The sequence below is a fragment of the Corvus moneduloides genome, chromosome 7, assembly GCF_009650955.1.
Source record: "Corvus moneduloides isolate bCorMon1 chromosome 7, bCorMon1.pri, whole genome shotgun sequence".
Taxonomy (NCBI): Eukaryota; Metazoa; Chordata; class Aves; order Passeriformes; family Corvidae; genus Corvus; species Corvus moneduloides.
The window spans coordinates 28584078-28607888 of record NC_045482.1 but is presented as its reverse complement, the minus strand read 5'-3'; the positions used below and the strand labels follow the sequence as shown (position 1 = coordinate 28607888).

The window sequence follows — 23811 nt, the reverse complement described above, 5'->3', positions numbered from 1 at the left end:
ACTGGAATATCTGCCAATTACTATACATAATCTGCCCTGTGCCAGGGCTGAAGCAAACCAAAAGGGAAGGATATTGTACAAGTTACAGAAGTCATGGCTGTCATCTGGGCCTTGCTAGGAGTACTGCAATACTCACACACAGTAATTAAGCATGTCCTGGACTAATAAGCTGAGTTAAGAGAATTTAGAAGAGACCATGCTGAAGGCAGTAAGGGAAGCACTCAATGTGTGCTCAAGTTAGCACTGCATAAAAGTAGGTCCAAGTATCTGCAGAACAGGTACTTCTTTATTGCCATTGAGTCTGACAGGTCCAAAGTGCTGTGTATGCTCTACTTCATTGCGAAAACTTTTACTGTTGAATCAGCCTGTTTTACAGGAGCCTTACGTAAGGTATGGGATTCAGGTTATCTTTTCTGGAATGGGGACCCTCTGAATTTATCTCTCTTAAGGTCTTTTTATGATCCCTTTGAAGCTTTCTTTTGCAGTCCTAGGATAGCAGCATGGTTAGTGTGTGCATGTGGGTATACCCTCATTTTACACAAAGAATCCTTGGTCCTGTTCAGGTTAGTTTCTTTTGCTTCAAATAGGAAATCCTTGCTGAGAATGATTTTGCAAGAGCTTCTGTTTAATAGCACTGTGGGTAGCCATACTCCATGTACCTACAATGGCTTTGCAGTTTCAAGGCATGGGCATTTAACCTCTCTGCTCTTGTGTGATATGTGCTGGAAGCACAAAGCTGTTACAGCCTGCTGGGGATGGGAGCAACAAGTGGGATCAAGTAAAATGAAGCAGTAAATGCTGTCCTTCAGACAGGGAAGCCTTAGCTCAATGTTTACATATTTCTTTCCTCCAAAAAACACAGAGTAAGGGTGAGGTGGGGAGCAGTTGATTTTGAGGAGGTGAAGACTCAAGTATTACCAGGTTTACAATATCTTTAGAAGCTGATCCAAAACCCATCAAGCTCAGTGGAAAACTGCCAATGATTTGAAGAGCTTCTGGATCAGGCCCTCAAACCCAGCTCCTGCAATTTGGCTTGCTGTTCTTTGTGTAGCTGAGTAATTCTGGTCCCAGCCCTGTGCTCTCAGGAAGCCAGAGCAGAGCAGAGTGCAAGAGGCTGCAGGGACCACCCTCTGAAATGGCAGAGGGCCTCTTTTCACCTTGTCTTAGGCTTGCATAATAGCTGAGCACAGCTGTGCCTGCAAACTTACATTTCCTTCAAAGCTTTGTCTTCTTTGCAGCTGGATACCTGAACCACCTTGAGCTGTAGAGGGGCTTGTGGAGCTTTAGAGGTTTTGAATCAGATATCTGGAGATGAATGGTATTGGAAACTATTAAACTTTTGTTCATTGGTTTTCATGTGGAGGAAGTGAGAGCATGGATCTTTAATCCCCTGGAAATGATTAGAGAAGCACAAAGGAGGCCTTGAGGAACATTTTGCCCCTAAGCCATGTGGTTCCTAGTTTTCCGTCTCCTGCTGCCGACATGCAAAGCCAGAGCCTTGGTTTTTAATTTTTCATACTGTTTTTAAACAGATACTTTTGCAAATGTAAACATGCCCCAGCATTGAAGGTTTCCAGCCAAATTAAAGAGTCAGCACTGGAAAAATCAGCCTTCAGAAGAAGGTCAAATACAAGCAGTCTCTGGAGTTCATTGGGTCCATGTGTGTAAACTTCAGCTAATGTGGGGTAGACCTAGGGCAGCATTTACATTGAAGTACTGAGTTAGTTTTAGAGTGAAGCTGAAAATGTTTTAGGGATGCCTGTGGTCTGAGCAGTAGACTTGAATGTGTTGAATGAAAAAAGACCCATGTCCTGATTCTTGGTTGCAGTTGCATTCCCTCTGAACAGGAAGAAAGAAGTTCGGGAAGGAAAATGTGCCATTTGGCATTAATTCTGACAACTTGCATTTATACATTCTTATCTGGGACCATGCTGGGTTTAATAATCTCCAACTACATGCCTATAAAAGCTTAATTTTGCTATGAGGATGCATGCCTTTCAGCCTTTAATTTAATAACTGGGAAGGGTTTCTTTATAAGTTGTACCACCTGCAGTACTAATAGAAATCAAGACACTGCCTGTTATTTCTTGGGCTTGACTGACATTTGAGACATCTTGGAAAGACTCAAGCAAACTACTGCCTTTAATTTTTAAAAAATTATTTTTGCTTGTAGTTTGTGAGAGCTTGCCATTAAAAGGAAGCACTGATGAGTGTACCTCTCTGAAGTGAGGAGCTTTTGCTTAGAGCAGCAGATGAAGAAATATTCTTCCTGCCACTGCACTCTAATAGTGGGTTAGTTAGTAGGAAAGAGTCAGTAGAAGAGGAGTTAAAATGACAAGAGAAATTATGGCCTAAAAGCAGGATTCTTAAAAGGTATCATCACTATATAGCAGTACTCTAATCCTACCCCCATCGCCAACAAAAATGCCAGAAGATCTGCAGCACATCAGCCAGCTAACCTGCCTGAAAGGTGTTATTGCTGTTGGTTCTGCTGCTTGGCTCAGAAGTGTCTCTGCAGCTAAAGAGCTACAGGAAAGGAAGTCAGAGCCCCGTTAGTTAGGAGAATGCCAGAGGTGAAACTGCAGTGCCTCCCTGGTGCTAGCTAGTACATCATTAGGGGTCCCAGAGGAGTGTAGGAGGTGGAGATGCTTGAAGGTTAGAGGAGTTATTCCTTAACTCATGTCTTTTCATTGAAGAGCAGAGGAGGTACACGTGTTGTGTGTGGTTACACAGTGTGACAGGAATGCTGAGAAGGGCTGAAACCCTCCAGCTCCCAGCAGCAGAGTTTTTATTATTGTGAGGATGGAGGTTTCACTGTTGGAGGGACCCTGGCAGCATCCAATTAGGCAAGGCATGAGGCCAGGCCAGATGGTGTCCAAGCTCCATGGTCAGGGACCCTAGGAGCTGTTACGAAACATGGTGGTGTTCAGGGGAGAGGCAGGAGCTACGTGACCAGGTCCTGCTTTGGAAAGAGAGGCAGGCCATGCAGATTTCAGGGACATTTTATATGTGTTTTCTAAAGGTTTCAATAACTTAAGGGCTTGATTAAGGTTCGTCCATCACTGGAGGGAGAAAGGACTTGAAATTGCTCGACAAATATCCCTACATCAAAAGTTTTAAACCATTGCACATCTGTAATCCTGTGAAGCATGCCAAGACACCGCAGGCCTTAGTGAGATTCCTCATCAGCATTGTCCTCTCGCCCCTGTGGAGTGGGAAACTAATGCCTGCAACAAAGTGTTCGAACCTGACTGCCTTCAGTGAGACTTCTCAATTTATCATTGGGGATATAAAATGACAGTGGAACATGATTTTTCAGAGCTCTTTTGAACTGGTCTGAACTACGTCATTATTGTTATGACTCATCAGGTCATTGGCCCATGTATTGGTATCCTTTTGGCATGAGACCAGAAGATATTACCTTCCATGTTGAGCCTCCTAGATCTTCAACAACCAACCCTTAAATGAGGCAGGGCTACTTGTCAATAGGTCACAGAGGGATTACAGTCATACTGATTTGGTCTCATCTGTGCCTTGCCCCCCGAGGTATTTGGTATTCTCCATGTATTTTACAGCCAAAGTAGTTAACAGAATAAATTCTCAAGAGAAGTCCTCACAGTAAAGCTAGATGACTTTCTGAAAGATACATTTAAATCTATTCCCATTTATTTTGTGCAATAAAGGTGAAAGACATGAGGTTGACATTCTGTGATCTGTAATATACACAAGGTCAAAGTTGGTAGTAGTGCTGAAAGATGGGATGCTGAGAATGCCTTAGTGTCATGCCTGAGAGTACCCTAAAAATAGTAATTCACTTTTTTTTTTTTTTTTAAACAGGTATGTTTTTAATTACAACAGGACTACCTGCCCTAGATTGCTCAGTCGATGCTGTGTTAACAGATGTAACTTCTGGAAGAGCTTTGTCTCTTCAAGCAAAGCCAAATCTATTGCTTTGCATTTAACCTGTGTGATTGCATTTTGGACGCTTGCCTAGATGGGCAAATCCAACACAGTTGATAAAGCCAGGCTCAAGCCTGTGCAATTGCTCAGCCACAAAGATGCTGTGATGACACTCAACATGCCACCGTCTAAAAATGAAGGAAGGATTTAGCTGATAGGATCTGAGATACTGTGTAAAGTGAAACCTGTATGGGAACCTAAGACCTGAAAGAGAAGGTAAAATCTGTTATTGGAGCAGCAAGGTCCTGAGTAGAGACCACCAGTACTCTGATTTTTCATCAGTTGGCACAACCTTCTCTTTCTGGCAGGCAGCAGTTTCCCTTTGATTAGGACAGAAGGCAAGGCTGGGGAAGTGTTATGGCAGGCAGCCTCATCCCTTTACACCACTTAATCCTGACACTGAAGATGTTCCCTCAGTTTTAACAGAAGTAAAATTGAGATGCTGTTGTCTCTGAAACCAACGCTGACACTCCATCATGGATGTGAAAATAACTGCTGAGATGGCCTTGTGTTTATGTGCAGGTTTTTTGCACATTCTGCCAAGAATCAGAATAAATAGAAACCCTTTAAAGAGATTTATTAATTAGCTTTCCCCTGACAGGTAACTCAGTAGGAAATCCATTTGTAGATGTCCAGGTGAACTCACTGCTTCTGGAGCACCTTTACTGTTTTCTGCTTTCTCGTTTTCGTTGCAGATCTGAAGCCCTGGGTGTCGAATTTCACCTATCCAGGTGTGCATGACTTTTCTCAGCTTGCACTGGATGCCAACAGGAACCAGCTCATTGTGGGAGCAAGGTAAAGATAATCTTTTAATTAGTCTAGGGTTGCTGCTCAAGCTCTTTCCCTTCAGGTTCTGGCTTCAGAGGAGAGTGTGTTTCCAGCTTATGTGGCCAGTTTCCCCCTCAAAAAGAAAGCTATAATTTATGTAGAGGGACTTAGACATCTAGTATAATTGCAAAGAAGAGAAAATTACTAGAATTAAAAATAAAAAGATGCAATCAAAATGACTGGTCAATGAAGCAGAATGCTGGCATCTCACTCAGTATTGTGAATGTTAGAAGAGCTACAGTAAATTGTTCTGCATCATCCTTCTGCCAGCACAGAATTTGACTTTATGGTTTATTTGCCATGGCCGGACTTTTGCTCAGAACCAGGTTCATCTACACACCTTTGTGTAAGTGATAGAGGCAATGTGAATGGTTGATAGAGGCAATGTGAATGGTTGCTTTCTTCTCTCTTAGAATCTACTTCAGAACCTGTTTGCTTCATCTGGCTGATGTAGTCAGATCCTCACCCAAAGCAGTTTTGTGCAGCTCTTTCTTCTGGCCCATTGTATATAATTATCTTATATTTTCCTTTCTTTTTAAATATTATTTTTATTTAGGATATCATAAGAGTAGGGGGGAAACACATAAGGTAAGCACAGGCAAGATCTTACAAATTTAAAGCTATTTTGTAATGGGGAAAAGAACTATGCTTCAGTGAAATAATATATGTCAGAAATGGTTGAATCGTGAGCCCCAAGAGCAACTATTTTTTATTGCATAATAAACGGATAAGACAAGCCAAGAAAAAAAAAAGACTAAGCATGGTCTAAGTCTAACAAATCAGTTAAAGTATAAAGTGTAACATTTGTAAGTATAAAGTATAAAGTATAACATTTAGAATCAGATAACATTGTGGTATCAGTTTCTGCGGTTAACGAAAATGGAGGAAGAGAGTCTTTCTTCCCAGTGTACTCAGCAGTAGAGGACAGGGACATGAGGAGCAGAGGTGGAAGAGCTCATGGTACAAGCAAGAGAAAAGAGCAAGATATGTAGCAGAAGGAGAGTTTTATGCTTCACAGCAACAACCGAAGTGTGATTTAATATATGTTTTCTGCCTGTATTTGTGCAGTAAATAATAACACTTACCTTCCTGTAGCTGTTCAAACTGCCAGAGGCCCTCCTGCTTTTCATACAGAAACATTTTACTTTTCAAGCTGTGGCGTTACTTGTGCTGGGATCTTTACCGAGAAATGATTAATACTTCAGAATGGCATTCCTTTGGGGATGGCTGTGAACAGTGCCTTCTGCCAGGCATTGCACAGGCACGGTGCTCTGAGGAATTTGTGGTTTACATAATTGGGCTGCACGGCAGATTTCCCCCACACAGTCCCTCACCCCTGCTCAAACCCCACAGCAGTCCTGCCTCCCTGAGAGTTTGTATGAGTGTGGTTAGACAGGGGGTACAACATCATCATAAACAGGGGAATGACAGCAAACCTGGCTTCCCAGCAGAGGTACATGATAACGCAGGGTATTGCCTCATGAGGAAGCAGTGACAAGTATTTATAGAATTTGCTCAGAGAAGTCAGTTTTCATGAAGCACTACCCACCTGACTGGGAGACTGAAAGTTTCAGTGGTGCCACATGGCTGTGCTGAGCAGTTCAGGGTACAGTTAATAAAGATGTAATTTCCCAGGGTATTTTTTTTTTGGTTGGATACACATGCTTGGTGTGGAGAAAGTGGGGAGTGCTGAGCCCATTTCCTCTTCACCATCTCAGCTCCACCCTGTGTGAGGTGACGGGGAGAGTTTCTTGAAAATGGGGTGTGGATGGGGTCCTTGGTGCTGCACAGGTCCGGGTGTGCTGAACTCCTGGAGCTGTGCCTGAGAAATGGGAAGGGGAAGTAAAGCCTTTTCTGTTGCCTCCTTCCCTAATAAATCCACACCTTGTTCTGGACTATTTTTAGGGGTGATTTTTTGAGTCATTAGTTGCTCGTGCACCATCTGCTTGAATTTGCAAATGAAACAATACCTCAAAGAGATAGAAGCTGTCTCTATCCATCTCTGCAGGGTGTAATTTATGAAACCTAAATTTAAATGTTAAGCATGTTTAAATGTGCTGCTGTAGATCATATTAGTAGTAATGCCAGCTATTCTGAGGTTGTGGAAGGAGTTTGGGATCAGGGTGGCGTTTATAAGTACTCCCACTTCTCAATTTCCTGGTTAACATCATTCTCTTAGATGATAGCGTTATAAATTATTTCAGACTACTTCTGTCTGTCTCTATTTAAAAGCAGCATGACCTCACCACAGCATCTCTTTGGCTTAGTTTGTCCTGTGTTTCAAAGCTTCATAGAAAATACTTCCTAGAAAATCCGGGGGTTCACAAGGGTTTTTGGTTTCAGGAATTGGACACAGCGTGACTGAAACTGTAAGAGGTATTGAGGGCATGCCATGCAGACAAGGAACTGCAATAACTTGAGCCTCAGATTTTTAAGCTTTATCCTTATCTAAGAGCCCTCCTTAAATGACTGGTGCTGTCTGAGAGTAAACCAGAGGAGTTTGATAACTCCACTGCACCAAACACCTGCCAAGTTAAAATCCCAGAAACAAAAGAATTCGTTTCAAAAGCCCACCATGGTTTCTAAGCAACATATTTACTTGTCATATCGTTTGTAAAATCCAAACACTTGCAAGAAAGGATATGAATAGTTTAGAACATTGTAAATCTACACTACCCATATTATGAGTCACATTTCATTAAGTAGAAAAACACACATTTCAAAAATTCATAACCTTCATTTTGACTCACAGTTTGCATGTTTTGTTTTTGTTTTGGATATAGTGTTAGTGTTTTAATGTACTGTTTTTCTTTTGTGAATGAGTGATTGTTTTGAAATATTTGCTGCTTTTTTCAGCTCTTGAGCACAAGTGATCGCCATTTGAACTTATTTTAATGGGATGAAAAACAATAATCTAGACCTCATTATTAGTGAGAAAAAAATTGAAAATATCATCACAGTGATTTCACCTCTCTGTTGGAGAAGCAGTGCTCTGCTGTCTCACCTGTGCTGTAGGCAGGGTGCCCAGGCCCCAGGGAGGGTGAGTTTTTGGAGGAGGGACATGGTGTAGCTGTGACATTCCACCTCCTCAAGGAGCCTTACTCCTCGAGACTGTCTCATTGCTGGCTGGGCACAGACAGAAGCCAGTAAAGAAGTGATGATATGAAAGATCCTGCTTGGAGGCAGGCCAAAAATCATGCTTCATAAGAGCTCCCTGGTGAGGACAACATAAAAGGTGTAAAGGAGGGTGGTTGAGACACAGTGTGACAATCTGGCACAACAGCAAGCTGAAGGGAAACAGCTTGGACAACAGGAGGATGGCACCCAAACAAATGACTGCACAGAGAGTGGCTGGGAAGTCCTAAGGCAAACATTTGACTTTTCCCAGAAGGAAACTACAGGGATGTCAGTTCACGGCTGTAGCCTGATGGGGCTGTGGATGTGAGAAGCATGGCTACAAGGGTCAGCCATTCGCAGTGAGTGGAGGTATTACCGAGGAAAACCAGCCAAAAGGTGTCATGGCCAGAAGCCCTCACAGTTCTGCCTGCAAAGAGGGCTCTCAGCTCCATCAGGAGATGGGAAAAGATCATCCCCCATGGCTGTCACGTAGGGAAGTGCAGACCAGGAGCCCTTGTCACAAAGGGCTGTTACCAACAAGAGCCTGGAGGTAGAGAGCAGGGAGCAAAAGCTGCATCAAGGAACTCAGAACTGGCAAGTAAAGTTCATGTCATTATGGGCTGCCAGACTTCTCTGCAATAAATGTAAAACTACTGAACTGCTGGTGATGCAAGTCTTGATGCTTGACAGAGGTGATTTTCATACTTGATTTAGGGCTGATCTGAATGGGCCTGTTACTGCCAAGTAGACCAGGTGCAAGGGAGGAGATACCATAGAATCATAGAAAGGCTTGGGTTGGTAGGGACCTTAAAGATCATCTAGTTCCAGCCCTCCCACCATGGACAAATATGCCACCCACTGGATCAGGTTTTTCAGGGCCCCACTAAACCTGGCCTTGAACACTTCCAGGGATGGGACATCAATATGTTTAGTTTGGGGAGCAGGGAAGGTGCTGTATGAATTTTCAAGGGTTGTTTTAGGGGAAGCACAGCAGCTTAGGAACACCCTTTTCTGACTATTATGCTTCTGGCTATATAAGCATTAAAAAAGCTCTGGGTCATGCAGGCTTAGGAGCTGAAAGCTGAATAGAATGACTGATGTTCCAAAAGAGTTCCTTCAAGTCACAGCTTGCAGAAATATGGCAAATTGTAAATATATTCTGGGACCCTCAACTGGCAGGTTTGGCACCCTGAGTTTATTGAAAGTCTCTGGTGTATGATAGATTAGTCTGTCAGGCACCAGGTTACATGCAGGTTTGTGGCTGAACATAGGCTCTTTCCTGCCTGTTTGGCAGAAAGCTCCAGAGCACTGCAGTAAAATGTTCAAAACCTGTGCTTGTCAGAAAATATCACTCTTACCCTTGGGCACCTTCAATCCTGTCCACATCTGGACTGCCACTAAACCCTGAAGAGAATAAGTCTCCATAGATAATGTTGTCTAGGCAAAAAGCATTTCGCAAACCAGGAAATTGAGTGGCAGCAGTTAGGTCAAAGTAGTTTCACAGATCCACAGAGTATAAAATCTGTCAGCAATACTTTCTGTTGCTAAATGATCAGGGCCCCTCACCAACATTTATTCTCACAGGACTTCAGTGAGGCAAGAAAGCACTAATAATTTCACAGTATAGATGGGAATCCAAGGCCAAGAAGGATTAAGAGCCACCCTGCCCTGCGAAAAGGCTGTGATGTTGAGTCACATGAATATATTGCATATCTGAAAAGTAGTAGACCACTGTGCCTAACACAGCTACTCCTGCAGTGAGACTGCACTTTCTGAAGATACCAGTCAAGGTCTGCACAACCTCACTCTGCATTTGACTAATGTGGACACAGCCAAAGCTCTCCTCTGGGCTCAGAAAATCCACGGCATAGGTGTAATTTGGACCTTTTACTCTTGTATTTCCAGATGGTATTTTAATCACTTGCTCTCAGCCTTGCTTCTCCAAAGAAGATGCAAGTCTTCAAAATGTTCATGAAAGCCTGTGAGTCCCCACTGGGGCAGTGGGGCTTCAGCATGGCCAAAAAAGTCAAGTCTCATATAGCACAGAGATGCAAACAGGTGAACACTGGGCACAACCACGTGGGCATAGCCAGCAGGTTTGCCCTGAAACAGTCAGGAGTGGTGTGCCATTTGTCCCTGTTAACATCTGAGTAGAGGATTTTCCTCAATACTTTTCTGAAAGAAATGGTCTGAACCATTTCTGGTGGCTTGTGTTATTTTTGCAGAGTCTTACGCCAGCTTTACCCCCTGCTAAGTCACATTGGGCTGAGAAATTACCTTGCCAGCTGAGGTATTAATGAGGACGTGAGCAAGCAAAGAACGTGATAATGTTTTTGATTATATTCAGATCATAGACGGGCGGCTGAAAGTTCTAGTGCAGAGAAATGGAGAGAAAGAAATGCCTTCCTTTCTCACTGTGATTTTTTCCTATTGGACAAAAGAATGCTCTAATTAAAGTTGCATCCTTGTATCATAGACTGGAGAGGGGCAGATAACATGGTGATGTGAGGGGAAAAAAACCCAAGTCAGTCTCTGAAATTAACAGAAACTTTGAAAGGACCATGATGTTTTTTAAAGAAATTGCCTGACCTGGGAGGTAAAGAATGTGGTGAAAATGAGAAAACTGTGATTAGACACTGCAGCTAGTTAAATCCATAATTGGGGTGCACAGTTTCTTTACAAAGGGAACAAAAGTGTGATTTAAAATTCAGGTTTTAACCTCTCTGGTTGAGCCTTCGATAGTTCAAAGGGAGATTTTCCTGTCTGATACTCTGCCAGGTGAGGTCAGCTCAGCCCTTGTGTAGAGTGTGGAAGGTGAAGCCCCACTGGGGTGTCTGTTTTTCACCTATAGGGTTTGCTTTCCTCTGCTGGTCTGCAAGCACTGTGAATTTGGCATACCCTAAATCTATGCTGTCCCTGACTTATACCCCTTAGGGAGGAGGGGAAAAGGTGTGGAAAGGATGAAGAACAGTTTTTGTAATTATGGGATTCTGGGAGGTTTAGAGCCTGGCCCAAATTTTGTTCAAAGCGTAATTTTTTCCCCCTTTGTTAAAATTTGTGCATTTTCTCAAGCAAAGAATGTGAATTTTAGTGAACTCTGAATAAATAAACCAAATAAAATGCTATACTGCAGTACTGTCAGGTTGTTGGGATGGACCAATGCGCTGTAGGAGGGCAAAGGAGCAGTTTTGCACATTAATGTTGTACATGGAGAAGAGGGTGAGGCAGTGGCAGTCCCTGGTCTGTCATCTTTGTCGGCAGGGAAAACAGTTCTTCCTTCAAATCGCCTGCAAGGCAGCACCATCCACTTCTCTGCAAAAGACCTCAGCACTTTCACAGCCAGTGCCTGCACAGCCAGTGCTGTGTGAAAGGCAATCCTGGTGCAGCACAGACTGATAGGAAAAATCTTTACACAGCAAATTTCAGACCTCACTAGAAAAATATCTCATATTCCAGATAAAATGAAAATTGGCGATACCCTATCACGAAAGCAGCCACCCATGAGAGGCTCACTTGCTTTAGTAACACACTGAGAATAATTAAGTTTGAAGATTGCATTTTTGAGAATGTGATGGGTACAAACACAAGGTCAGGATACTTTAGCAAAAGCCTTGAAGACTTGGCCATAATGTGTTTTACAGCATCACAGAATAGGGCTGCAGAGCAGTTTTCCTCTGCATTACTGAAAATACTTTCTCTTGCTCTGGTTAAGGCAGTGATATGTCAGTTTTATATGGCAGGGCTCACCACAGTGGTTTGCATATCACTTTATATCCAGATGTTTAGGTGCTAAGCCTACTGTTCTGTGCCACTACCAAGGTATAAAAACCCAGCAAAGAGAAAGGATTGTTGGGCAATAACTTAATCTCACCAGCCAACTCTATCAGTATTTACACACAAGTCATGTTGAATTCATCCAGAGTTTGAGGAAAGCCTGGCAGAACTGAGGATGTTTACCAGCCTATGTAGGCAGGTGGGGAGGCTGCCAGGGACACTTTGAACAATAATCAGTGCATCAGAAGAGGAATTTTACATTGTGACTTACTGAAAGATAGGAGAGTAGAGGTCCCTCTGTGTCTTGGGGCCATATCAAGGTGCTGTAAGTGCTCTGTGGCTGCCAGCTGGATGAGAGAGGAAGAGAAGAGCTGTCAGACACATGTCAAAAAAGACATGAGGTGGCATGTGGGATAGTGTGTGATTGTCTGAGAGATGGAGTCACTCTTCCAGGAAAATAAGAACAAACCCACAAATGAGTTTTGAAAATTTGGCTCAGTTTTCATCTCTGAGGTTTTTTTTCATCTAGTGAAAAAGAGGGAAGGAAATGTAACAAAACAAAACAAAGGAATTTGACCCTCATTTTATAAATATATTCTAACAATATTACAAAAAAATCCCAATCCCCATTCTTTGAAGTGTCTCAGGAGCATAGCAAATACTATCACCCCCAGGATGTGGAATCACTGTGCAGTGAGGCTTTGCCTCTCCTGCCCTGGGAAAAGAGACAGGCCAAAGACATCAGAGACAGCTTGCTGTTCCCTTTGCAAGCTGATGGAGGAAGGGACAAGGCTGTCAATCCAAAGGCCAATCCCCTTTCTGCTTCTCCCTTCCCCAGGAGCATCCGTCCATCTAGATTTCTGCATATTGGCATAGCCCAAGTGTGCCTCAGCTTTGCTGTTGTCCTGCCTGCTCTGCAGCTGTGTCTGCCTCTTTTGACTCTTCCTAGAGTTGGCCCTGAACACACAGCATCGAGAGGAGCAGATCTGTGCCATGCGCCCCATGCCATTAAAGCTGATGGTAGTTCTCCTCCACTGAATGGAACATGGAGGAATTTCATCCTTGTTTCCATAGAGAAGTACTAACTGGGCTTCAGTGCAACACAGAAACAGTAGCTGAGCCCCTGGCTTAATTTGGAAGCTGTTTAATCAGAATGATATGCTGCCTGCATAAGGATCCTCTTCTAAGAGGATGCTTCTCTAGCTGTGCCTGAATTTATAACCGAGAAAAGTTGCATGAGGAAAAGTAATTCTTCATAAAGCAACTGCATCATATTACTGGCTGCCATTTAGTATGGTTCTCTGTTGTACATCTATTGATTTTTGAGGAAGAATGATGTATTGGACAAGTTTTTCTTCAATAGAAACAAAATGACTGGTGAATAAGGATCCAGCTTGTAGGGTAGCTGCTGGTTCTCCTCCTTTTCTCCAGCAAGTGTTTGCCAGGCGCTTCAAATGAACCACTGGAGAAACATTTGCAAATGGATTGTCACATCATACTCTGGACCAGGCATGTAATTAACTCCTTCTGAAAGCAAAAGACAGAATCATCCTTCAGAAGCTGGGTTTCTTAGTATGGTTGGCTAGTTCTGAAATGTGGATAACCATCTGAAAAGTTCAGCCACAGCTGGACCTGCGTAGAGGCGCTGTGCATTAATCTAGCATGAGATTTGGTAGCCAAGAGCCCTGGGGTCTGATCTTGATTCCATCACTGACTTGCTGTGTGCTTTGGAGAAGGTCATTTAACCTTTCTCTGGCTCATTTTCTCCATTAGTTTAAGGGGGGGAATGATACTAACCAGCTCCTAGGGAGTCGTGAAGCATGACTAAGCTGTGTTTGTCATGTAGTGTGGAAGTACAAAGTATATCTAAGGTCTCCAGGAGCACAGATAGGAAGAGCTGACAGGAGTTGCTGGCTCCTAGCCCGAGGCTCAGCCCCAGCATGTGGCTTCCAGGAGTGCCAGAAGGGAGATTAGTTGTCATATGCTTAATTCTGTGTCTTGTTTCATATCACCCAAAGGACCCCATTCTGTTAATTATTTTTCTTGTTATCTACTCTGTGGCAGTTGTGAGTCCTTCTTGCAGACCTGGACCCTGACTGCAGCACAATCCCACCCTGAGGAGGGGAAGTGAGAGAGAGGTGCAGATCTCTTCTTCCTGGCATCCAATCATAGGGTGCATCAGAATGGTTCAAAACTGACAGAGAAGGTTCTGAATGGACATTAGGAAGCATTTATCTACTGAAATAGTCTATTTTAGTCTATTTTACTTTAAAAACATAGGGAACCTCTTCCCAGAGCACCATGAGCCTATCTGAGGCTCCAGTATCTCACCCAAGCTGTGTTGGATGACTGTAGCAGTGCAGTAATAGTCCCGAAAAGAGGCAGTAACTCTTCACTCTGTTCTCTTCTACTTTCCCTGTCCTGGTTTTGGTAGGAATAGAGTTAATTTTCTTCTTCATAGCTGGTACAGGGCTGTGTTTTGGATTCAGTATGAGAATAATGTTGATAAGATACTGATGTTTTAGTTGTTGCTAAGTAGTGCTTATGCTAAGTCAAGGACTTCCCAGTTTCCCATGCTCTGCCAGGGAGCAGATGCACAAGAAGCCAGGAGGGAGTGTGGCCAGGATAGCTGGCCCAAACTGGCCAGAGGGATATTCCATACCCTGGAACATCATGCTTTAGTATATTAACTGGGGGCAGTTGGCCAGGAGGGGGCAATTGCTGCTGGCGGATGGGCTGGGCATCAGGCAGCAGGGAGGGAGCAATTGTACTGTGCAGCACCTGTGTTTCTTGGGCTTTATTCCTCTTTCTCATTATTATTATTGTTAGAACAATAACAACAACAACAATAACAACAATAACATTTGACTTTGTTTCAGTTATTAAATAGTTCTTATCTCAGCCTGTGAGTTTTACCTTTTCCCAATTCTCCTCCTAATCCCACTGGGGAGGGTGGGAGTGAGTGAGTGGTTGCATGGTACTTAGTTGTTGGCTGGGGTTAAACCACAACATTCTCTCAACATGTATTTTTTCTGCATGATCAAACATTATTATCAGCTTCTCTTGGATTTGTTTCTACTTGCAGAGTAATTGCCTAGAAAGAGAGGGAGAACCTGCCTTGTAAGGAGGGAGGAGGGAGCTTCTCATGCCTACTATAAAGTGTAGGGAAGTAGCAACAAATGAGCAGGTGTAACATGGAGTGATAGAGACCAGCTGAGTTAAGGCAGTATATTGTCAGTTCTTGTGTGTGCATGTCCAAGTCCTCAGAGGTTCTGATGGTGGTCAGCATGTGGGCTCTCATGGCTCCAAATTTGATAGCAGGAGTTGTTCTGAAATACAGAGAGGTTTTGTTACCTTCTTGGTGTGTGAGGAGTTAGGAAATGTGAACAAGCCTCACTCATTTAGATAGCAAAAATACTCTGAAGCTAGGATAGCCTTTCATGTATACATGATCAGTCCATCGACTGCAAGGATGTTCCTCCTGATCTACCACAGCAGAACTGAAAAGCTGCTCTCTCTTAATTAGGAGGAAGCACCTTTTAATCATCCAGTACGGTGCTGACAGATGTGGTGCCTGAAAAGAGGCCTGAATGAGCAACTGAAGCATGTTGCAACCCTTATAGTTTCAGAGCTCCTAAGATGAAGAGTCTCTGTTATTATTCAAACACTCTTGTTATGTGGCTTCCCAATGGAAAGGCTTAAATTTGTCTTGTATCTCTGTTGCTCGGTGTCATCATAGCCGAAGTGCTCTGCCTTCAAAGTAAATTGTTTTAAGGCCAAGCGATGTGTAACCAATGCCCATAAGTCCATGGGCACCACGTTACAAAGTTCTCCCAAGGTGCTCTTGGCTGCATGAAATAAATACTTAATAAGCAGATTTGACTTGGAAATGTCACGGCAAACAGATTTAAGTGGGTATATTCTTCCACAACCTTTTCTGAAACACATCTCAGCTGCTCTCTTGCTGCTCTGGTACATACCAGGTACCAGGCAGAGTAAGCTCTTAAACATTTTACAAGCAGTGAAATACAAACTATGAAGCCAAGTAACAAATACTTTCATTTACAGGATTTCGGCTACAGGTTGGCTCCGTTCATATGCACACAGCATAGGGCTCCCAGTTCAAGAAAGTAATTCAACATCTACCCATGAGTGTAAATGACACTTCAGTACAGGTTTACATGCTGTGCCCCAACATTGAGGGCAAGTTATTCTCCTAACTAGGGCATAAACTAGTGGTCCAGGAGATCAGCTCCTGGTTATACTTCAGATATACTCTGCGATTTTGGCTAAATTGCTCAGTCTGTGCTTTAAATTTAAATGAGAGTGATGTGTCTTTTTCTCTCTTCTGTATGTATTCAGATGGCAAATTCTTTAAGCCTAGGTTTTATAGAGCAGGACAGTCTTTACAGCAGCTAATGTTGTATATCTGAGCTGGGGGATAATATCCCCCTGCAATCAGAGGTGACTGAGAGAGGATCTGCCCTCAGGTTGTTTAAACTGGCATTGGCTGAGAATCAATCTCCAGAGGAACCATCATCAGCCCACTGTGTGTCTTAATACAGCCTTGCCTGAGACTTCAGGGCATTACTGTTTAACATGGGCATTTTCAGAAAGGCACTGATGTTTATGAAAAATAAGGTTAGTTGTAATAATAATTAGTAGTTGGAGGCATAATGTCATTTGTCCCAGAGCACTCAGAGGAGTGTAATCACTTGCTCTGGAACTGGCTGAAATGCAGCCAAATCTGGGGTGAAACAAAGCTTGTGTTTAACACTGTGGTGTGACGTTTTAGGACAGCAATTAAGAAGGTTGTCCTATCCCTCCAAGTTTGTGCACCAGCTTTTTATACAGAAGAAGGAGGGTATTTGAATATCCTGGCTGCACCAGGCAATTGCTCTTCTGGCCTAGGCTGGTGGGTTTAATTTAGGAGAGAAAGGAATTAACCGGCATTCACTTAACAAGGGAGAATGGGAGGAAAAAAAATGAAAAAAAGACCAAGAAGGTACCTCATGCATTCATGTGGAGATCTCAGTGTTCTTATATACTTCTTAATCATACTCCTTCAGCTGCTCTAAATTATAGTTCAGCAAGGTATTAAGCAGACATAACTTCAAACACAAGCAGAAAAAAAAGACACAAATGGGGCAATTCTAGCTACAATAAACCATGCCTGTCATTCAGAGACCTTGCTCATTCTTGGACTGAAATTGCAGTTAAAATGCAGTTCATAAAAATGGTGCTGTCTGATTCAGCAGCTCTTTCCCTTTGGCGTTTTACTCCTGGTTTAGCTTTACAGAACAAGTATGGTTAAAAGAGCATGTTGTTAATTAAGGATTAGTCAGTTCTAGCTGAGCAGGTCAGCTGTAGTCAGGAGGTGTCTCTGATAGCCTAGTTTGCCTACAGGTGTTTGTATTGCTGCTGGTAGGATGTGAGAAGGATCAAACAAACAAAAAGAAACTGCCAGTGCCTGTACAGACACCAGGTGAGGCAAGCTGATAAAAAAGTAGGGAGACCCTCCTTTCTGCAAGAAAGCCTCAAGGTCAGACTTAGAGAGCTAAGGTTAGTATAAAGCTTTTGGAAGATCATTGTGCTATTCACGTTAGCATTATGTTCCTGCCTGGTTTAGGTCTCAGCCACCCAAGTGGCTTTGTCCAGGTGCTACACAGCAGTCACTGGGAGCACAGACTGGCTTTATTGAAATGGACACTATCCCTGTCTGCATCTGTTTTGGCTGAGTGCAATGAAAATTGTGTCCTTTGTATATGTCTCTTTCATTAAAGGTATTTTGGTTGAATTTGGTCTGCAGTGCTATCAGGGGAAAAAAACCCCCTAATATTAAAACTTACTACCTAGTCAAACTGTCCAGCTTTTTGCAAGCCTAGAACAAGGAGCTGAAATCTGCATTATAAGACTTCCAAAATCAATGCATTTAAATAGCATGCTTAACAACAGGAGAGAAACTTCAAGTCCCTAGTTATGAGAACTTTTTCCTGAGGGTATTGTAGGATTGTAGGCTTTCCCCAGGAGAAGGCTTATTCCATGATACCTCATGTCCCGGAGTTGCATTAGTATTTTGGTGTGAGTAGCTATGTGGTGTCTCTAAGGGAGCTGTCAGATCCATCACTGGATGAGAATTTATCTTCATTTTGAAATTTTAGATGTGTGTAGCTTAGTGCTTCTGGTTTGCTGCATGCACCTCTATTCAAGTCTGATGCTGATGCTAAAGAGTTAATAACAAAATTTTTTGGGAAAGTATGCAGCCCTTTGAGACAGAATAGGGTTTCAGACTGTACAAAAGAACTACTGGATCTTCAGTGACAGGACTAGGAGAGAGGATGGAGATTTCCTCTGTGTGTCTGTGTCTGTATACTTCTCTGTGTACTTATAGGAGGTGTAATAATCACTGATACATTTTCTTCAGATATTGCTAATGGGTCTCATTCTTCTCTGGGTAACCAGTCCCAGCAGAGAATACGATGGTGCAAGTCAGAGCTATATCAGCTGAAGATTTGGTATCAGCAGTTTGACTTCCCGAGTTCCCCATCATCCTTGTTCCTCATCCTTCTTACATTAACAGTTAGCAGCATTTGAGAGCTTTTGATTTATTTATGGAACTGGGACAAGTACAGAGGCAACTCTATGTTTACGATTTAGGTGATATACAAGTGATACATAACAGAAGGATGAAAAATTGCTCAAGCCTTCTTGTGGTGGTTGTGACCCAATATGAATCTTTCACATGCCAAAGTTTGAATTGCTTTCTTTGCTTGGGCAGAGTGTGCTGCTGTACTGACCCTAAAGAAGGCTCTTCAGAAGAGTCCTTAAGATCTTTTCATCACTATAGGATCTTTCCTCTGGGTTAGCTGACCTAGGGCTGGAACTTGCATTTTCACTAGGTGGGGGAATGTCTGTATACTGGCACTTCTAGAGCAGATGAAACTGTATCATCAAAGCTGCACTTTCTACCATTTAAACAGAGCCACTTCCAGATGCATAGTTCAATTCACCTCGTATGATATAAATGTGTCTTCTCTGGGACACTGTGGTGACAGTGATGTTGGAAAAGGATCACAGCTCTTTAGACTTCTGACAGATGGGATGCAAAAAAATGAAGTTAGACGCAACCAAAAGCCTCAAGCACACAATCCAGTCCTTATGACTTAACATGTCAGCTGATTCCTGGTAACTGCACTGTCTTAGCAAGCAAAAATGTGAGATAAATCCTGTTATCTAAGCCTTATCTATAGACATTTATGCAAATATGTGTTGCTTCCTATTTGTGATGGGATACAAACATTCAGAAGAAGGGTGACAGGCGCTTGGCTGATATGTGGTATCTCATGCTACAGTGACTTCTGTCAGGAATTCCCTTGCTTTACATGTGAAGAGACGATGACAGGAGGATTGGGAATATCTACAGTCACTGCCTTGATTTCCCTGCTGATTTTCTGTGCAGAGAAATTCCACTGAGAAGTATCTGCACTCTTCTCTTCCAGAAAGTCCTGAATGGGAATTCCCACAAGGACAGGCTTGGGGGAGCATACTAGGAAGTCAGCTCTGCTCCAGCTGGCTTCTGTCCAATCCCAGTTTTCTCAGAATTCAGTGAAAAACATGACTGCAGCCCATACGGACTTGAACTAAAGCCTGCTGAGAGTTTGCAAATGGCCCTTTATGGTTGGGATTTCATTGTGGTTCTTCATTATGGATTCTGGAATATTTAATATTAGGACCTGGTCAGAACTTTGTTACCAGGTTCACTAAGACACTGATGAACAAGTCAATGAATAGGCATATAACTGCTTTTGTATTTGGTGGGGAAGAGTCTAGGAAAACCTTTTGTTTGTAGACATGAATGACAAAAAACTATTACTTGCTTTAATAACTTTTCCCTTCCTTCCTTGGTAGCCTAATAGTTTGTAATTTTTCTGCTTGTTCATGCAGGAACTACCTCTTCAGACTTAGTCTACACAACGTTTCTCTTATTCAGGTATGTTCACTTTTCACTCTCTTATTTTATTTGACTTATTAATGAAAGTTCTGTAATATTTGATGTATATTTTCAGAAGCCTATATAGTGTAAATTTGCCCAAAGTGGTGGAGCAGGGAGAAGACAAAGTCAGAACCAGATGCTTATTCCCACTCCAGCGATAATGCTGGGGGAAAGGTTCTGCTACACTTGCCCATTTGGATGGTGCATTCTGGTTTTGATTCTTGAATATTTGGGTGGTAATGGCATCTGCCAAAAATATGGCATCTTAAGGAAGAAAGCATATAGTGTGACTGATACAGGCTTAAACACAATAATCAATAGAAACTCTTGGCTTTCTTTAGAGGTGTCAGCAACATGCCAGAGAAGGTTTTACTATTCTCATCCATCCTCATTTCAGCCCTTGTAGGCCTTTGTGAACATGGATTGTTGAGGAGCTGTGTTTTGCTGAATGCATTGGTAAAACCACGATTGGACTTGCAAGCATTCCAGAGGCAAAATGGGTTGAAAAAGGTGTGTTACCATTGCCTTTACCAAGGCAAAGCAGCTGAAGTTTGAAAGGACTTGCAAATATCCAGCAGTATCAGAACTTTACTCTCACTGCACTGAATCTGGAATTGAAGGATGCAGCAAAAATTGTTAACGAAAACACCAGCTACTTATCTTTAAATAAATTAACACTTACGCTCTGGGATACTTACCATCTTCTATAGTTGCTAGGTCACCAAAGATGTATTCAGCATTTTTTCAGACAGGCTGAGAGGCCTTGCTCCTGTACCTGACCACACAAAGAAGCCATTAGGGCAGAATTGCCAGCCATTCTGATGTGCACAAGCCTCTTGCTGTTGGTAAGAGTTACAAGTATAGCTGGAGAGAAGAAAAGATGTTTAATGGTTGTAAAATGAATTGAATCTTCCTTTAAAAAGAAAACAAAGTCCAGACTTACCAATGACAACAAAAAAGAGTTAGAGAAACTGCTACTCCCATTTGGCAGTGCCTTCCCTTTGCAGAGCCATATTAGCATGGCTGGAAGGTTTCCAGCGAGCACACAGGAGAGGAAAGTCTTTGTAGCTATGAGAGGTGTCACACCTTCTTCAGTACCTGTTATCACACTGCCTGACACAGCCTCTGGTGCTTGTCAAGGATCCCCTTCCACGAGACACAATTGTGAATCTCGCTCATACACTTCTGAAGTCAGGCTTGGCCCGGGCCCTTTTCAGTGCAGTGAGTTTCCTTTTCTACACTGCAAGACATGGGAAGTCTCCTTCTATGGCACTGGAGGCTGCTGTGGGATCTCCGGTTAACATAATGAGCTTAGTTCGCTCCTGCTTTCTGGGTGTATCCGGTTACTCTGCCAAAACTTTTTGCATGACAAAGAGAGCATGGAATTATGTTGACACACGTGTTGGGAATGATGGAAGTGATTGTTTCCCGACCTAATGGTTGCCTAAGTAGCTGCTTGGCTTGTCTCCATAAAGCTCATGATGCGGTTTAAAGGCACCACCTTCCCTTCGCTGTGCATCATTTTAAAGGTCGGATCAGAAAGCGAGACAAGAAATGCCAGGAACCTGCATTTAGCTCTATAGGGGTGAGAGTGCAGTTTAAGAAATAATTACAATGTTAATTTGCATTATTTTGTATCTCGTCTTTGCTTGTAAGTAAAAGACAGTGTAGCTCTTGCCAGGCCTGAATCGGGATAGTTTTTCATCTTGAGATTGTATTTTGATTTATTTCTGCTCATGCGACTTCATTATCATCCTGCCAGTGGTGCTAAATCTGCTTCGTGGTGCAGGTTTGTGCTGACAAATATCTGCTCCCTTGCATTTGTACTTCCATGAGGTGAGGGCAGAAACATGAGAAGCATTTTCTATGGAGACAGCAGGATATGTTGGTTGTGAGACAAAGTCTGGCAGTGTGAGGAATGTACCCCTCAAAGCATGGTTCAATGAAGTTTAAAGCTGTTTTTTCCTAAGTGTTCTCATGCTGTATCCTGAGGCTGCACTGTCCCTGTGGGAAAAAGGCATGACACAGAGTTTAGATAGGAAGTTACTGTCTTGGAATTGCAGTAGTAGACTAAAAGACAAATTTGAATATTATGTGGGCAAGTTTCTGATTAAGAGCTGTGTAAAACAGACAGCATTACCCTATAAAAGAATTTTGATTTCAGGGGAATGAAGGAAGAGGTCAGTTTTGGGACGTGTCAGCTCTTGGGCCCCTTTATAATAAGGGGTCAATTCTTTTCCTTTCTTATCTCTCATCTGGTCTACCATGTGCTGATATTTCCTCCTCACTTAGAATTTTTTATTGGTTGTGCTGAGGTTGTTTCTCCTAGATCTTTTACATGAGAATTAGTGATCTTTTACTAGAGAACTAGCAAAAACTGAAACAGAACAAGCTCATTTTCTGCTCCACAGAACCAAATGTCCTGACTTCTCAGAGATTTTTCTTCCTCCTCTGTTTCCAAAATGTGTTTCAGAATTTCCATTTGGAACCTGTGAAGCTTTTCACCAAATGAGTTTTAGTTGCATGAGAAACTTTGGTGGTAGTTAATACTTTTGTGAAAAACATTTTTGGCTGAACTTCAATATCCCTCAGGAAGCTGAGGCCCAGGTATTTTGGGGATCATTTGTGATTTTGTCTACTTCTTTTTCTTGCCAAAATTGAAGCACCTTGTTAAAAAATTACCGAAAATCAGCATCTTGAGGTGGGGTATCCAAAACCACCTGTTAATATTGAAAACGTTGGCATGTACCACTCAAATTCTTGCAGCAGTCAAGAAGCACAATTTTAAAATGGATAATCTTCCCTAAATGTTTAACATCTCTTTTAAACAAAATCTCTGCAACATTTCATGTCCATATTTAAATTATTGTCTTATATGCATTGTAAACTCTCATTATTAGACATTTTATAGAACACTTTTTTAAAATGATGTGCACTTGGAGAGCATGCTGGTTAATTTATGCGTGGATCTGAAAGAAGGTTAGCTCCTAATCTGCAGCTTTCATGGTGAGGCCATAGAAAAGTCAGTTTCATACTGGAGTTGGTAATTAATAGAGTAGGTGGAAGGGTCATTTTAAAAACATAAGCCTTTGAGCAAATTTTTAAAAAAAGCACAATACTGATTGGGATTTCTTAGCTAGGAGCACTATTCTGGGGTGTGTGTTAAAAGCAGGCTACTTGGCTGGCATTTCATAAATCACAGTGCAGTGCCTACCCCCTGCTCACTGTGATTTTACCTGGATTCTCAGTTCTCAATTGAACTAAGTAGGAAATTATTTTTCCAACCTTTTTGAGATACAAAGATTTCCAACCTTTTTGCACTGAGATGAAAACAAACCTCTTCGACATTTTTGTAAAATCTGAAGGAGAATGAGATAGACACATGGTTAATTGGCATGCAAATACTCTGGGTCAAGTTATTTTCTGAAGTATCAAAAGAGAGCATTTATATGTGCATTTCTCTCATCTCAAACACTTGTCCTTGTTTGTTTGGGGCATCCTTTTTCCCCTTCCTCTTTCCCTTTCTTTTTCATTTTCCTTTCCTCTTTCTTCTTTCCCTTTCCCTTCTCTCTGGATCTAAGATGTCCTTCTGGACTCTCATCTGGTAAGTGTAATAGAAAATGCAAGAATTTCATAAAATATTTTGGTTTCAATTGTTTCTTTTAATGGAACATCTCCTATAAAAAAAGTTTTTAAGCAGCCCTGTGAAGTTCGTGTTTTGATATGTCAGGCTAGTGGTATTTTAAGTATTTAAAATACTTCAAGAGTCTGTACTATATTTTTACACACTGTGAATGAATAAGTAAGTGCACCTGTTGCAAAACTATTTGGAAGACATAAGTTATTTCACCTAACAAAGATTTTAAAAAATTGAGATAAAAATATGTTTTAATTGACTATTTAATATTTTTTCCTAAGGACAAAAATTGAAGTGTGGGTTAAGGACAGAGAGAGAGTGTGAGTTCCCCGGTAGTCATAAACCTGAATTAGGAGGGACTGCCTGTGGAGTTCCACGCTGTCCAGTACCAACTTGGTCTACAATTACAGATCTACTGTTACCCCACTGCAGAACATGAAAATGCTACAGAACACACAACTTCATTTGCTTCTGAAATGTGGCTCCACATTTCTAAATAAGA

The 23811-nt window shown here is 42.1% G+C and overlaps 1 protein-coding gene across 5 annotated transcripts in view; it reads left to right on the top strand.

Moving 5' to 3' along the window:
• The window catches only part of SEMA5B (semaphorin 5B), a 271124-nt gene that overhangs the window by 147418 nt on the left and 99895 nt on the right, over positions 1-23811 (top strand). For all 5 annotated transcript variants that reach the window (XM_032114157.1, XM_032114158.1, XM_032114156.1 and 2 more), the window contains exons 4-5: positions 4656-4755; positions 19624-19669. In XM_032114157.1, the coding sequence (XP_031970048.1) occupies positions 4656-4755; positions 19624-19669 (146 nt within the window). The remainder of the gene's footprint in view (positions 1-4655; positions 4756-19623; positions 19670-23811) is intronic.